Source organism: Brienomyrus brachyistius, chromosome 11 (genome assembly GCF_023856365.1).
Source record: "Brienomyrus brachyistius isolate T26 chromosome 11, BBRACH_0.4, whole genome shotgun sequence".
In the NCBI taxonomy this organism is placed as follows: domain Eukaryota; kingdom Metazoa; phylum Chordata; class Actinopteri; order Osteoglossiformes; family Mormyridae; genus Brienomyrus; species Brienomyrus brachyistius.
In genome coordinates, this window is record NC_064543.1 from 17,211,574 (window position 1) to 17,227,284 (window position 15,711).

General features: G+C 43.9%; 1 protein-coding gene across 3 annotated transcripts; it reads left to right on the top strand.

Moving 5' to 3' along the window:
- The first annotated feature begins 1,188 nt into the window (after nt 1-1,188).
- dync1li2 (dynein, cytoplasmic 1, light intermediate chain 2) lies at nt 1,189-15,299 on the top strand. Of its 3 annotated transcripts, none has more exons than XM_049030762.1 (14): nt 1,189-1,311; nt 1,623-1,721; nt 2,651-2,724; nt 3,440-3,556; nt 3,732-3,962; nt 8,016-8,182; nt 9,352-9,445; nt 9,543-9,678; nt 9,807-9,918; nt 10,023-10,082; nt 10,913-10,954; nt 11,199-11,316; nt 11,494-11,625; nt 12,139-15,299. In XM_049030762.1, exons 2-14 carry the CDS (start codon nt 1,630-1,632, stop codon nt 12,240-12,242), a joined length of 1,479 nt encoding a protein of 492 aa, XP_048886719.1. In that variant the 5' UTR covers nt 1,189-1,311; nt 1,623-1,629; the 3' UTR covers nt 12,243-15,299. The 3 variants fall into 3 exon arrangements, with proteins under 3 accessions (XP_048886719.1, XP_048886721.1, XP_048886720.1); XM_049030764.1 differs by having other exon boundaries at nt 1,191-1,311; nt 12,144-15,299; XM_049030763.1 differs by lacking the exon at nt 1,189-1,311 and adding an exon at nt 1,323-1,422.
- Nucleotides 15,300-15,711: the final 412 nt, after the last annotated feature.

The window sequence follows — 15,711 nt, forward strand, 5'->3', positions numbered from 1 at the left end:
CCCATATGAATCCAATTATATGGAAAAAAAATTTGAGTCCATTTCACTCTTAGTCCTAACTTTACCCCCAACTTTTCTGGTCAAATAGCATTTTCATCTGATGATCAAGGAGTAGAGTTCCTTTTTAAAATCGCCAATGTTGAAAAGACAGAGTTGTTTAAATAAATCCTGACTCACTGGGGGCGCTGCAAGATAGCTGTCTTTACATTGCTTATGTTGGGTCATGGAAATATTTTAAATCTGAGAGTTTAAAGAGGGATTATTACACTAATGTACAAAGAGGACGGTTGATGTCAGATTTTTCAGGTTTTGATTTGGGATCAATGATGCGAGGAAACAAGATGCCCTTGAAGGCAAGTAACTATAAGGAGTGATACTCTGCCTTTAAACTAGTAATGGGTTATCAAACAGGAATACGGCAAAGCAAGCAGAACAGAACACAAGATCCAAGATGGAGAAATGGAGGGTTTGAATGGATATGTGGTGGATTATTTTTGTATCAGCAATTCAATGTGTGAACCTAAACAAAACTATAAAAATTTTATCGCTGTATTGATTTATGGGAAGGTCATATTCTGTTTTCTGTAAACACCCCTCAACTGCAGTATTCTTAGTGAATAATATTTCATATCATATTAGATAGGCCTAAAAACATCACGACAGAGACAATACCTAGCAGAAGCTAATTTTAGATCATTCACTTATAGGCCTATTGTACCCTAAATTATATGAATGAAGAACCCGCAAATATTATCTAGCTAAACTAAATCAAAGAAATCAAATAACTAATTATCTATTAAAATCGGGGGTGCCACTAAAGATTTTAGGCCCCTAGAATGTATATTATATTGGGCCCCAAACCAGATCAGTCAGATTGTACTCCAAATATGTTAGGGCCTTGGAATTGTCCTAACTTATCCCCGGCTTTACGATGCCCCTGATTAAAATACGGTTCTGTTAAAAGAAAAACGTTTCTGACACAAACGTCTTTATAATGGTAATTAAGCGTTATATACTAACACGCAATTTCTAAATATAACTATTATATAGTTACTGTCAAGATATAGCTGTGCTGACGTGCACTTTACGGTGAAGTTATTGGCGGCATTTAAGTGATTATTATTATTATTATTATTATTATTATTATTATTTTATTATAATATGTACGCTGCTGTGTTTCGGTACAGATTTGGGATTCTGAAAAGTCTCTGACAGTGAACCACTCCCATTTGAGCCCCACCCTTGCGAAGATGAGATCAGAATTTAATTCCGGATTTGACCACCAGATGTCCTCGGTGTTGTTATAGGAGGGTGAGGTCCATGTGGCTTCCTCAATTTTTTTTCTACAGTGTTTAGCCGCCTCATCTTGGGCGGTTGCGTTGGCTTCTTGGGATGATATCATCCTAAGGCCAGCGAATCGAGGTGTCTATCGCAATGCCTGACCAAAATACAACAACACGGTTTAATTTGTAAAAGCAACAGAGCAATTCGACAAATCCGGCGCCGTCAAATTAATCGCATGTATTGCACGTTTATATTCCGGGATGATTTTATTTAGCGACTGACCCAAATTCCTCTGGGGCTCCAAGGCACCTTGGTGACACCTCTTTTTGTGGTTGCAGAAACAAAATGGCTCCTGTACTGGAGAAGAAGCTCCTGAGCGCGCCCGGGGCTGGTGACACCCTGGAAAATAATGAAGAAGAAGAAGGACAGAACCTATGGCAAGTCAGAATAATTAGCTGAGTCGCTGCATATTTCTTTTATCATGAACAATGTAACTGTTTCACTTTTGTCACTCATGGCTGCATGGCATTTCCTCTCAAGTGCCGGCTTGGGAGGGTCTGCCAAACGGTAGCCAACAAACAAAGGTTGTGTTGCTACAAACTATTTGGCAGACTGTTTAAAAATGGTCTCGTTATGTACAGGTCATTCGTTTTAAAATAAATCTGTGGTGGGAGCTTATGAACTGTATGCAGACCCTGAAGTGTCACGGTCTCGGGGTGTTTTGTTGTACGTTTGATGGCTCGATTGAACTAATCTCTTTAACGGTAGCTGTCTGGAAAGGATGCTGCCAACAGTGCAGTGGTCCCGGAGTCCCATTTAGAGCAGGACAAAAACTCAGATCATAGCTTCCACAAGGGTTCCCATCTTATTAATCGGCACGTGGCTATAAAATACAAAACGACTTATGTTATTGATTTCCCCCCCCCTCCCCTCCTCAATATCTGGTAACCTTCTTCACAGTACTAATAATCCGATGCACTGATGTAGCGTTACTGTGCGATAGCCGTCTATGTCAGCTTGCCTGTCAGAGCCATGACTTGCACGTTGTTATGACGTGGAATCCGTGGATCCACCTTGTGCCTGGTTTTGATTTGTAAGATGAGCAGGCAAGCTATCAAATCGTGTGCGGTGAGTGTATAGCTGTCATAACGATTACATATATATATGTTTGATACATATCAAACAATTAAAAATGTCACTGCCACAGTGTTTTTATGCAACTGCAAATTATTACAAAACTGTCCACCCATCTTCAAACCACTTAGACTGGTCAGAGTTGCAGGAAGTACAAAACTGGTGAATACCGTGCACATTATGCTGACTGTCATGATGAGTTAATATAGGGAACTTATCACATTTCCCTTAGGTCCTCTATTCTCAGTGAAGTTTCCACCAGGTCCAGTTCCAAGTTGCCATCTGGGAAAAACATACTGGTTTTCGGTGAGTGTAACTCCCGTATTCTTCACTGCCCATTTATGCATTATGTTGTTTTGTCTGATGCTGAAAATATAACCGTTTCAGTGTGGCATAGTGTCTGTCTGTGTTTACAAATGTATGTTTTAATGAAGGACCTGTACTGACAGGGCTTCATTTTAAATTCTTAAATCTGTGACAGGCCCTCTGTGTGTTGACTGAGGTCTGTTCTTCACAAATGTTCCAAAAATAGGAATAAACATCCTTTCAGTGCCTGAAACCAAACCCCTGATCTGTCTGAAGACAAGCCCATTTACAATGAAGACACCTCAGGACTGGACTCGCAAGATGCTTTTGAAAATAATGTGCGGCGTGTTAGAATCTCGATCCGTTTTTGCCTGTTTATTCACAATGTAGAATGACTCCCACATGACGTACAGTAAACCGGGGTGAGCATCAGTCACTGGCCAAATATAGCGAATGCTCTCTTTCATAAGACATGCACTGTGCCGTGCGGCTCGTTGCTTTTGGTCGCTGTGCATTTCCATTTTCCCGCTAGGTCCACCCGAGGGTGGTATTCATTTTCATTTTAAGTAGCTTTGATATAAAAACGTCCATGCAATTCTCAGGTGGAATTCTGCACAACTGCATCAATGAAATATCTCCATTACCTATAATTTCCAGAGAGAATAACGTTCCGTGACATGATTCTTCCTGGCATGTGTATCTTTCAATTCCCTAGGGGAAGATGGCTCGGGCAAGACAACGATCATGGCGAAACTGCAAGGGACTGAACATATTAAAAAAGGGAGGGGGCTTGAGTATTTGTACCTGAGTGTCCATGACGAAGACAGAGATGGTAAGTATCTGAATTCTTCATAAAGAATAACTCTTTCGCTTTGAAGTTCATGAAGATGGCACATGCACTGCCTGAGGGGCTGAGCACCATAATCTCCACCCTTCTGAAGAGGTAACGTTAGCCTGGACTTTAAATGCAGATGCTAATCTCTCTCTGTCACATTTCTCCTCTGCAGATCTAACACGCTGTAATGTGTGGATCTTGGATGGGGACCTCTACCACAAAGGTCTGCTAAAGTTTGCTGTATCAGCAGACTCGTTAAAGGACACTCTGGCCGTGCTGGTGGCCGATATGTCCCGGCCATGGACTGTCATGGAGTCCTTACGCAAGTGGGCCAGCGTCCTACGTGACCACATCGACAAGCTCAGGGTCCCACCAGAGGAGATGAGGGAGATGGAACAGAAACGTGAGTCCTGCCCTCGCTGTCTTTGAACTCTGCGAATGTAACCTGTAGTCTGCCACATTAGCCCACACCCTGCTGACAACGCCCTGTCTGTGTGCGCTGTCCTGGCATGTCACAGCTTGGCAGCTCTCACCAGAAATGTAAAACTTGTTTCAGCCCTGCCCTAATTTAGCACTTGCACTATAGCTGAACTTATAGAAAAATTAGTTGACTGCTGAGTGTACGGCTTACTTTGGGATTGCTGTACTTAGAACTGCCCTCTTGTTTTGGTTTGGTGCAAATGACATGCTTGCCACATCGTAGGACTAAGGACAGCTCCCGCGTCCTGCCTGTGGGTTGCTTTGCCATCCAAGGAGCCATAAATCATCTCAGGTCTATGTTAATTGTTAGTGCAGGAGAAAAATGCATCTTTGATGTCTTTCATGATCGGCAAAATCCTGTAGTCCAGGGGTGTCAAACTCCAGTCCTGGGGGGGCAGAGCCCTGCACAATTTTTGGTTTACCCTCAGTTAACACACCTGATTTAACTCCTTGCGCTAATTACAGCACAGCTCTTGAGCTGAATCATTTGTGGTGGAACAGGGAAAGAATTAAACTACACAGGGTTCCAGCCCCCCAGGCCTGGAGTTTGACACCCCTGCTGTAGTCTGTCCGAAACGACCTTTTGTCAGCTGAATTGTCGCTTAAAGTAGCCCCCTGGTGCCAATTTTCTGGAAATCTAGTAGTTGATTGCCCTTCGCTATACTGGGGAAGTACACTTAACCGTACCTTGGCACACTTGCAGAGAGAGGTTAGAGAGAGGGCACGGTATGGATGTAGTGTGATTGCTCCATGCCGTGCTCGTGCGTGATATGCTTAATCGAGCCCTGGCCAACTTGGAGACTCGCGCACGGTATGGATGTAGTGTGATTGCTCCGTGCCGTTCCTGGGTGTGATGCACTTAATCGTGCCCTGGCCTTCTTGGAGACTTGTGCGCGGTACGGATGTACTGTGATAGATCCGTGCCGTGTCCGGGCACGGAACACAGACATGACTGACACAACTGACACACGCATGCGCACATGTACATTATACTTTTTTTTCTGCTAAAACTGTGTTGTGAAGAAATGGTGTGCAAGGAGTGTATTGGGGGCTGAGTGGAGAGGGGGATCAGTATGGATACGATTCAGTGTATGGATTTTGAGAGGGCGCTGTGCTGATGAATGAAAAGAAAAAAATTGCGTGAGCACACAGAACAGTAATGTGTGTTTTATTTCGTGATCAAACTCACCTTTACTCTCCGCTGTAAAATTAAAAACAGCAAACTGATAAGTGCCCATAAAGGTAACCGCAGTTTCTTAAGTCTTCTTCCATTCATCAGCTCAATAAACATAAAAAAACCTTCCTGTTCTGTGCATTATCCTTCACTATCTAATTGCTTAGAACAGCGTAGCACAATAACCAGTAGTTACGGATGCTAGTTAACGTAGCCTGTTGGCTATAAGCGTTTGCTGTATCATAAGATCTCTTGCATAAATCAATGACTTGAAGGGAGACCATATATGAATAGCTAGAATTTTAGAATTTTTTTATTTTAGTAATGGCCTGATGCACGCAGCTCTGACATAGGGTATAGTTTCAGCAGTGGTTTAGACTACTGGGTCCATGGTTCTGATTCGATGGCTAACGATGCCTTTAATAGTGTAATTAGTACCGGTACTAAAGAAATGTGATAGCGAAAAGCTTTTTAAAACGTGGTACCAATGTACCTTGTCAGTAGTGGTATCTCATGCAACACTAGTCTACACAAACCCTGAGATATTTAGTAAAATGTGGGGCTGTCTTCTTGTTGGTGCAGCATGAATAAATAAAAATCACAACATTGCATGCTTGATAAATCTGTGTGTGTCCTTCTGCCCAAAACGACTTCAAACAAGCCATAAAAAAAGGAGATTAATCAGGAGCTTTCGTTCCTGTTTTCTTCAACGCATCACACGGTGATGACAAAAGCGTGCATGGGCCAGGATCACTAAAGTGCTATGTGAGCGCAGACCAGTGGGGGAGTGGGGAGGGAGTCAGGCGTGATCGGATACAGTACAAGGCAACCGAGCCAAGTATGAGTACGCTGTTAGTGCCTGAAATCAAGGTGATTAGTAACCTGCAGATAATGTGCGGGTGGGTCACAAGGGGGCTTCATGATATCTGATAGATGATATGATGCTTTACTCCAAGCAGTCCTGCACCAGCAAGAGTAAATGTAGATGATAATCTCTCACTTGCTGGTGATGCAGATGTCACTGCATCTGCTGTGCTGTAAACAGAATTATGCATGACAGCTTATGGCTCGACACCTCTAGGTGGTTTTTTTTTTTTTTTGACGGATGCAAAAAACATGGGCCAGACTGGCAAAACGAGGGAGAGGAAGGTGCATGCTCCATACGTTTGCGGAAAGCGGAGAAAGGCCATACTGCAGGAGCCTCTGTCAGAAGCCCGACATCAAACACTTTCGCTGGCCTAGATATGCTCACTCGTACCAAATTCACACAGTGAAGTGCTTGTAAAACAGTACTGGGATGATAGTGAGAGGGCCACCCATGTGTGTTTAGTATTACAGGAAGGCAAAGGTAAACATCACATGGTGGTTCTGTTGTATGTCTGGCTTGCCCAGGTCACATGCTAATGACAAGCTATGGCTGAGCTTTTGACCTCCGTATACTTTACAATCACACCTCATGTAGCGACTGCCTTGGTTAGCGACTATTCACAAATACGTAATAATAATAAAAAATCTATAACTGAAAAAACTATAAAAAATATTCATTTTCCGACTATTGAATGAATTCAGAACCAAATTTTGTATGTTCCCCGGAATGTTGTTTAAAATGTGTATTTTGTGAAGAATAAAAGAAATTGAATATGAATGGAGGAAGTAAAGTCATAAGCACAGCCATGGTCACGCCTGGGCAACCTTGATTTTTACTTAGTGACCATTAAGCTTCATGATCTGGTCATTGGAATGGATCTCTGTGGCTACATGAGGAGTGGCTGCATTCAAAATGTGTAACTTTGTTCAAGTTTAAGGAATGAAAAGCTTGTTTTGGTGCACTTGAGCTGCCTGGGAAATGAACTGGTGGTGCTGATGATGATGATGATGATGATGACGATGACAATGGCTGTGATAATGTTTGAGTGCTTTGTGCCTGGAAGTCTAACAAAGATTTGAGTAGCTTCCATTTGCAGTTCAAGCAGTCTAGTTATCATTGGTGCGACTCATCACATCGGATTTCATCCCCACGTCAGCTTTGTGTGATTAGGGTGTGGCCAAAATGTAGGATCACCTAACATCAGTATATAAGGAGTAGATTCAAAGCCCTTGAGATGACCTCAGATGGAATTCCTGCAGGTCAATATAGGTTAGATATGTGCCGATTTAATGTTTTGGTCTGAAGCTCGATTCAGGGGGATGGGGGCAGTGAGAGACAGTGGTCCTTGCTTCGCGTCTGAGTCTGAGAACGAGATTGCCCATGGATGGGTGTAACTAGGCCATTTCCCACCTCCTAAGACCTGGTGTGACGCCGACTCAGGTGTGTGTACAGATCCCTGCCTGTCCTCCGTCCTTCGGCTGTCCTATTTCCTTCGCATGTCTGTGATTGGACGCCGCCTTTTACCACAAGTAAGCTGTCGAACCTGCAGCTGCTTCTTTCTTTGGGTTACTGCACCTCACCAGTGGCTCCAGCGTACCGGGTTCATGGGGGTAGTTAGGGGGAGTGTCACCTGCCAAACACCATCCCAATTTCCCTGATTGCTTGAACTGCTTTTGCAATCATTTCGTTTAAATTTGTTTGGCTGCTGGTTTCACTATAAGGATTTACAATCCCATGAAATATGAGACAAACACATACCTCAGCCTGCTATTTATATATCAATGTCACAAGGACAGCATCCTTAATAAATACCCTCCGTTGTACTAATATGAGTATTATGAGTGTTGTTGCGGAATTTTCTATGTTGCGAGTGTTAGGCTGCCCCCTGCTGGTAGAGGTGTTAATACCTCCTTTCCCTACTTCCTGCACTGCAGTCATGAAGGACTTCCAAGAGTACATGGAGCCAGAGGAGGTGGTCCAGGGTTCTCCTCAGAGACGGGGCCCCGCGTCTGGGTCCGAGGACGAGGGTGTGCTTCTGCCGCTCGGGGAGAACGTGTTGACGCACAACCTGGGGGTTCCGGTTCTGGTGCTCCTCACGAAGGTGAGTGACCCGTGGGCCGGCAGGCAGTGGAAGGTGGCAAGGTGGTCAGAGGATAACACAAGAGGGCAATGCGTGAGGAGCAGGGCTGCCGAGACCAAGCCACGAGGGAAGCAAGATGTCAATGTCATAGTGTCATTTATTGTCCAATAACATAGACATGACATTAAGACAGAAAAAGAATTAGCCACCTGATCGGCAGGGAAAGATTGTGGAAGTTTTCCGTGAAGCAGTCTACGATAGATAGATCTGCACTTATAACTCTGAATCGATTTTATCAGTCCTTTTCACAGACCCGATTTTGAGCTGGGAGGGGCCAGAGTATTTGGCAGTCGAACAGTCTGAGGGCCTCGCTGTTCTGGCCTTGAGGTTGCAGAACCTCCTATTACATGGCACCTAGACTGACACCTGAGTCTATGGATGGTAGAGCAGCCCTGTGGAAGCTGCTTTGGGTGGGGGCTGGTGGAGGAGCAGCCCAGGGCTGAGAGTCGTCTTATCAGCTGCGGTCCTTGGCTCTGGCCCCCAGCAGCCTGGACTGTGAATGCAGCCCTTTATTGTGTGCTGCTGCGTGTGTCCTGACGTGCAGAGAACACCCCCGCCTCTCCCAGATGTCCCAGGATACCATCCACTCTGTGCCCCTTGCCTCTCCCTCTCCCTGCATGATGCCCCGACCCTCAATGCGTCCTTTACTGCTTCGCGCTTTTGTTGGGACACAAGTAGCCTTTATTTCCCGAGCCTGTTGGTCAGCTGTTAGGGTGTGATCTCCTTTTTGTTGCTTTTCGTATTGGCAGATTAAAAATAAAATTATTTCTGAGACCCTCAGAACGAGACAATTAGAGATAGAGGATGACATTTGATGAATTAATATGGGTGTGTAATCAAATGGACACAATGGATGAAATTGTTTTAATTTGTGGGACGGCAACACATCTTGCACCTACAGTTCAGCCCATCTGCTTGAAGTGTTTATATTTCATGCATGAGTTTTGTGTGTTTATTGAATCCACTCTTCTGTGTGGGCAGAAGTGCTTTTGTTGAGTCATGCATGGACTGATCGTTGACCAAGGTCTCCCTCTAGTGGTGAAGGAAGGACGAAGGCTTGCCTTTTGAGATGGACCAGTGAGGCCCTGTTCACTTTCTGGGCCGTGACAGCAGTCCCCCTTTTTCTGCAGTGCGATGCCATCAGTGTCCTGGAGAAGGAGCATGACTTCCGGGAGGAGCACTTTGACTTCATGCAGTCCCACATCCGACAGTTCTGCCTGCAGTGTATCCCTTTTGCTCACCTTTCCGGAACTTTGTCCGCCGCGTGCCTGCTGCCGTGAGACGAGATGCTGAGTTTATTTTCCTTAAACGCACCTCACAGACGGCGCCGCTCTGATTTACACTTCGGTGAAAGAAGAGAAGAATCTGGACCTGGTGTATAAATACATGGTGCACAAACTGTATGACTTCCAGCTGACCACGCCAGCACTCGTAGTCGAGAAGGACTCTGTCTTCATGTGAGCGGGAACTGTTATTCTGAATGTACAAAATGTGTATGTACAGAATGTACCATACTGCATGTCTGCTGCAGCGACGTGGTTATTTTTAAAAATGAGAATTAAAATGGATTTAACTCTCCCCATAGTCCGTCGGGGTGGGACAACGAGAAGAAGATCGCCATCCTGCATGAGAACTTCACCACGGTGAAAGTGGAGGATCCCTTTGAGGACTTCATCACGAAGCCGCCAGTGCGGAAGGTGGGTTCAGGGACGCATGGGCACGGGGGTGCATTTATGGCCATGGCCATGTCCGTGCCCAGTTCTCAACCCCTGTGGCGCTCTCTCCCTCCCTGTAAATGCAGCTGGTGCATGACAAGGAGGTGAGCGCAGAGGATGAACAAGTGTTCCTTATGAAGCAACAGGTGAGGGCTGTCTGTGCCTCAGTCTGTGCTTCTAAATCTGTGTGTCTGTGCCTCAGTCTGTGTGTGTGTCTCTCTCCCTCTCTCTTTCTCTCTTGCTTAGGCTCTCTCTGTCTGACTTTGTAAGAAGACACATGAGTGGCCCTCTCTCTCTCTCTCTCTCAGTGTCTGTCTCGCTCTGGTTTTTCTCGCTAAGCAGACATGACAGTGATTCACAGTGTATCTCTGTCTGACGCATGAAGCATGTGGATTACATGCCAAGAGTAACACACAAGAGGAGCTTGTAGTTTAATTTCCTGCCTTGGGGAGAATGTCAGACAGTCCTCTGGATCGTTTCACTGGCCGTTTTCATGAAGGCTGACTGCAGGGACTGGGCTGCTCACAGTTTTGTTAGACCATCACAGTGTTCCATGTCTGCTGGCAGTTTCATTTTAAAAAGGAAGGCTGGAAGGCAATCCAGGCTTAATTAGTGAGCAATCCCCGTTTCCTATATGCATGTTTTTGTAATAATTTTGTACAAAGCAGTGCATCCTCCCAGCAGACAAAGCCGGCAATCTGGACCACCTGTTTCCCATTGATTGAGTTTTTAATGAGATGTGGAATTTCCATTTCCTGTTTTTAATTGTAATATTGTGTGAATTTGAACTTAGCTCACCAAACCTTGGGACTGTGATCTATGTGTCAGGAAGTGACATCAGAAGGGTTTCATCTGTGTAATTTTCACTTCAGTTAAACTGCTGTTACTGGCCACGCCACGTAAGATATCATAGTATCAAAGTGTACTACTAATAGATGTCTGCTGTTTACCAGTTGTTTTTTTTCCTCCTTTTCAGTCATTGTTAGCGAAGCAGCCAGCTACACCAACAAGAGCAACTGTAAGTCTAACGTCTCTCAGAATGCAACACTGCACTTTCATAGATGGTGACACTGATAAATGGTTTTTCATTCAGCTCTTTGCAAGGATGGTGAAATTAAAAGCAAATGGTTTTGCCTCAATAGTTTTGAATCATGGGATGGCCTGAGGTCTTGGTACGCTGGGAATCTTCTTAGCCAGCTCTGGGATGTTTCTGAGGTTATGAGGTGCGATGGTGTGTGCTGTTCCTTTTCGCTGCCTGCCAGGAATCCCCTGCAAGAACTGCGTCCGGTTCCCCGCGACCCACAGGTCGTGCTGGACCCACCAATGTCGCCAGTGTGTCGCCCATGACTGCGGTCAAGAAACCGGATCCCAATATGAAGGGTAGGTCTGCTGCCCGTTGATCTGAATGAATATACTGGACATATTACCCCTTTTTTGCGACTCCCCCAAACCACTGTGGAAACAGTGCCACCTGGTGGACCTAATTGGTATAACTCGCAGAGCAAAGGTTCCAGCCAAGTGTTGTCTGTAAAAAACAACCTAGCGCTTGTGTTTCAGGGGCTGCGGCCAATGAGGGCGTCCTGGCTAATTTCTTCAATAGCCTGCTGAGCAAAAAGACCGGGTCCCCAGGGAGTCCTGGAGCTGGGGCCGGAGCGGGAGCAGCCGTACCCAGCACAGCCAAAAAAGCAGGTATGGGCTCCCCTAAGACGCACGCGGCATTTTGGAGGTTCATCCTGAGCTGCCGCAGAGAGTGAGAGACGGCTAAGCAGGCGGCAGGTCCAGTGTCTGACGCCAGCAGGAAATTTATGGAAAAACTATCTGCGCAGACCAGCTGGTAAAATATTTAGCTCCCTTCCTCTGCTGTCAGCAACTCTGCAGGTCGAAGGGTGAGCATTCAGTTGTAGTATTCCTTCTCCCATTCAGGGGGAACAGCTGAAATGCTAGCATGACCCTTAATGTCCAGTCAAAGTAGTTATAGTATGTAAAATGGTGCCCTATTGGACGCCTGGGCCTGCATGCATGTTTCCGAAATATTGCCCTGCTGATCCATGCAGTTGTGCAGCGTTCTGCACGCTAGAATTCCCCCTGCATATCTGCATGCAAGCTGCAGATAATTGGCTTGCTTCTAATCTACAGCCTGTCCTCTAAAAGCTACATGAAAGTATTGTTTTTTTCCTCTTGTCTGTTTTGTTTTTCTTCAAGGGCAGAAGCCAATTTTGACTGACGTTCAGGCTGAGTTGGACAGAATGACTCGCAAACCAGATTCCACGGCGAACAACTCTCCACCAAAAGAGAATGAGGCATGAAGCACACCCACCTGCGGCACCGTCTGTCGATTTAAAAAGAAAAAAAAACGCTGAAAAAAATGCACGCAAGAGGAAAAAAACAAAACGAACAAACAAACAAGTAAATCAACCAAATTCCCCATGTGTATCAGTGTGCGGTTTGCAGACCACAGTTTCTGTCTGATGGCAAGGGGACAAGTGAGGATGAAGTTAGAGGGGGAAAAATGAAGGCATTTTTTTTAAACATGAGGCACGCCAGATTACATTAAAGCTGCACACTTTCAGGCAGGTAGCCAAATCTCTCACGTCTCAGAAGTCAGGTTTAGCTTGGGAGACATTTCTGCTCTTCGTCATTGTCATCTGGAGCAGAGATGAGCTGGGGATTTATTTTCCTTCAGCAGGTCTTATGAAAGAGAGCATACAAAGCAAACAAAAAAAAGAGAGAGATAATGTTCAGAAACAAACTGAACTACTTACAAAAAGTATGTAGTATGATAAGTAGACTTTATTATTTATATATAAAGCCATCTTTATTTTCTTTCTCACTAAACCAATTTAATGAAAAATGTTTAGCTGCATTAACGTTTAACTTAATTTCCATCACAACACTAATTTGAAGAACCTTGGCCTGGTAGCTTATAAGGATATACTGTGCTTAATGCAAATAGCAGATCACAGGACTTAAGGCATATCTGTAAGGAAGCTGTAAATACAACCAAACTATTCTGTGCAAGCTTTGGGTCTTCTGTATAAAGTGCAGTCTTTTGGGGAAGAAATTATGATTTTCAGAGGGAAGCTAAAGACCCATTTCAGGCTCTGGAAGTAAAGGTGGCATTGAAGGCCTTTTTGTTTGGCTCTGTGTGTTAAAGTGTGTTTCATGGGTCTTACCTACTACTAACTGCAAGTGCCTGGCACAGTATACTGTCACAATCTGGTTAGGAGTCCTTAAAGAAACACCTGTAGCTTTTTTTATTTTTTTTTTTAAACGTCAAACTGTGGTTTTTGCATACTCTATTCCTAACGGGGATTTCCGGAAGTCTGCGCCTAGACACCACGCATGAAGACAGGTGGTACCCACCTTCTCGAATTAACGCAGAAGAGCTGTGTTAAGGCCGTTTGTGGCTGGCTTGCTCCTGCGGCAGTTTCACGAGCGTTTGGTGGGATCTGCTCGGGGGAGATCTACTCATCTGCTCAATGTTAATGGTGGCCAAATTCTGAAGGGGGGGGGGGCGGTTATGTCGTTCCAGGTTTTAAGTTCATACTGCTTATTTACAGTTCAATTCCTGTTATTGTAACTTTTTTGTTATTTATTATAATTTTTTTTTTTTTACTTTTTATGTTTTCTACAAAAACGTATGGCATACAGTATGAAACATTCCCTTTTCTGTCACACTGTCACTGCATAGGTCTGGCCTTGTGCGTGTAGGTGATAGACCATGGGGAGAATCTGCTTCAGTGATCAGCACCTTTATTTTGCTGTTGCATTTCTGTTTTCTTTCTCTTGACATTTTACTGACTTCTTGTTGTTGGCTTTTACTGTGAGTAGGAGCAGATGGATTTTTTTTTTCGTTGTCTCTTAATGTCCTTGCTGGCCACTATTGTATCAGAATTTGACACTATGAGGTATCAAATTTTTAGGAAGTATTCAGAACCTGCTGAGTTGAATTTTGATTTTGTACAGCTTTGTTTACCGGAATTTTTTGTATAGACTTGCAAATCGGTTGTTGAGAGATCAATTTAACACTTTTTTAAAAATTATCTTCAATTTCTCTCCAGACATTGTATGTGTCTGGTTGTCAAAACTGTTCAGACACTGATGCAGCAGCTAAATGCTTTTTTTTTTGTTTATTTTTAAAAAAGGTTTTTCTTAAAGAATAACATGAAAAAGGAAAATGTGGAGAATTTAGACCTGGAACCAAAGAATCGAAGTGTTCTGATCTCTGCCCACTGACCCATTTAACCGTCTGTTCAGGTGTTAAATACTCCCTGATGTACAGTACCCATAATTCCAAAAAGCAACAACAGTTACTGAAAAGGTATAATTAAGCTGCTTTTTTTAAGGGAAACTGCATACGCAGAATTTCTGCAGAATCTAAACATGCATGATTTTTTTTCTTCTTTTTGGTCTGGTTCAGATTTACAGATTCAGTTATACTTACCACTGATACTGAATATAACCTAGAATGTAATTAATCGGTTTTGATATACTCAGAGCTATTTATTGGCATAAGGAAGTTTTGGAAAGCTAGGCCTATTTACATATATACATTTTGATATAATAAATTGACATTTGGATTGTAACTTAGTCACTGGGCAGGTTTCCGTGAAAGTAATTAGAGATTAAATTATGCCTCTGGGGCCACTAGAAGTTTTGAAAATCTTGAAAAATGCTGGGAATTCTTATTTCAATTATGATCCTGTTTCATTTGAAACTGGTTAACACTCCTGGCACTTTTTTGGGCCCATGTCAGGTAATTTGTGAATTTTACTCTCATTGAAGGAACCACAAAATTCTGCACCTGGCTGCTAACTGCCAGGAAGTGAGTGAGAGTGACCCTGCACTCAGGAGGCGTATCAAACCTTGCAGTGCACCCAGGTGGCTGCCTGCTCCCCACCGCAGCACAAAGCCCCGCCTTAGATGGGTTCAGATACTTGCCGCCAGCGTGGTGTTGTCGTCGTCTAGGTAACCTGTTAGAATCGGATCAGGCTGCAAAAGTTAAAACTGCTGCTTGAATTAGTGTGCACTTAATCTTTTTTTTTTTTGTACAAATGGTATAAGGAACAGTTAAAGTGTTTTACCATATTGACAGTGGCTGCTCTGTGCATCATAAGCCTGAAGATATGCATTTAGTCTTAGGAGGCAAACACTTCAAAGTTCTGATCTTTTATGAAGGATCTTAAGGTTTTTTTTTGTCCACAGTTAGGACTGTATATCTGTCCTAGACATGTGTATAAACTCCATTGGTGAGGCTTCATTCTTATGCAGTATGCAGTCATGTGGGGTCCTGCTCTTAGCGCTGGCAAAGGTAGGAAAATATTTCTCAGTCCTGGCTTCAATAAAGAAGAATCCAGACCCCAGTCGTCTCGTTGTCTTCATTTGAAATCCGTGTTTGTTTCGGTTGATTTTTGTGCAGGTGCCATGGAAGAGGGATGAGTGGTTAATTACAGTACAATTAGAAAGTACATATCGAGTGGGGTGGGGCTAGCCGGTGGGGGGCGGAGGAGGCGTTTGATTGGCTGCTGACAGGCTGTGGGATGCTCCTTGGCCAAGCTATCATCACATTCATGTTATGCTTTTGGTTATTTCAAATTGAGAAAAAACTTCTGATACTTGAAGAATGTTTGTCATACCTAATAAATGTCATATTTTGTCAATGGCCATTGTTGCAAGTAGTATTTAAAGATTAATAATTTGTCTAAGTAGGTGAGAGTGATGGATCAGAATTAAACTAAAAACACACAGGTAGCTATTAACTTGTTTCATCACCGG

Coding starts and splice junctions, on each gene's coding strand:
- dync1li2 (XM_049030762.1), top strand. CDS start 1,630: ATGGCTCCTGTACTGGAGAAGAAGCTCCTGAGCGCGCCCGGGGCTGGT. Junction 3,557..3,731: donor CCATGACGAAGACAGAGATG/GTAAGTATCTGA, acceptor TCTCCTCTGCAG/ATCTAACACGCTGTAATGTG. Junction 10,955..11,198: donor CTACACCAACAAGAGCAACT/GTAAGTCTAACG, acceptor GCTGCCTGCCAG/GAATCCCCTGCAAGAACTGC.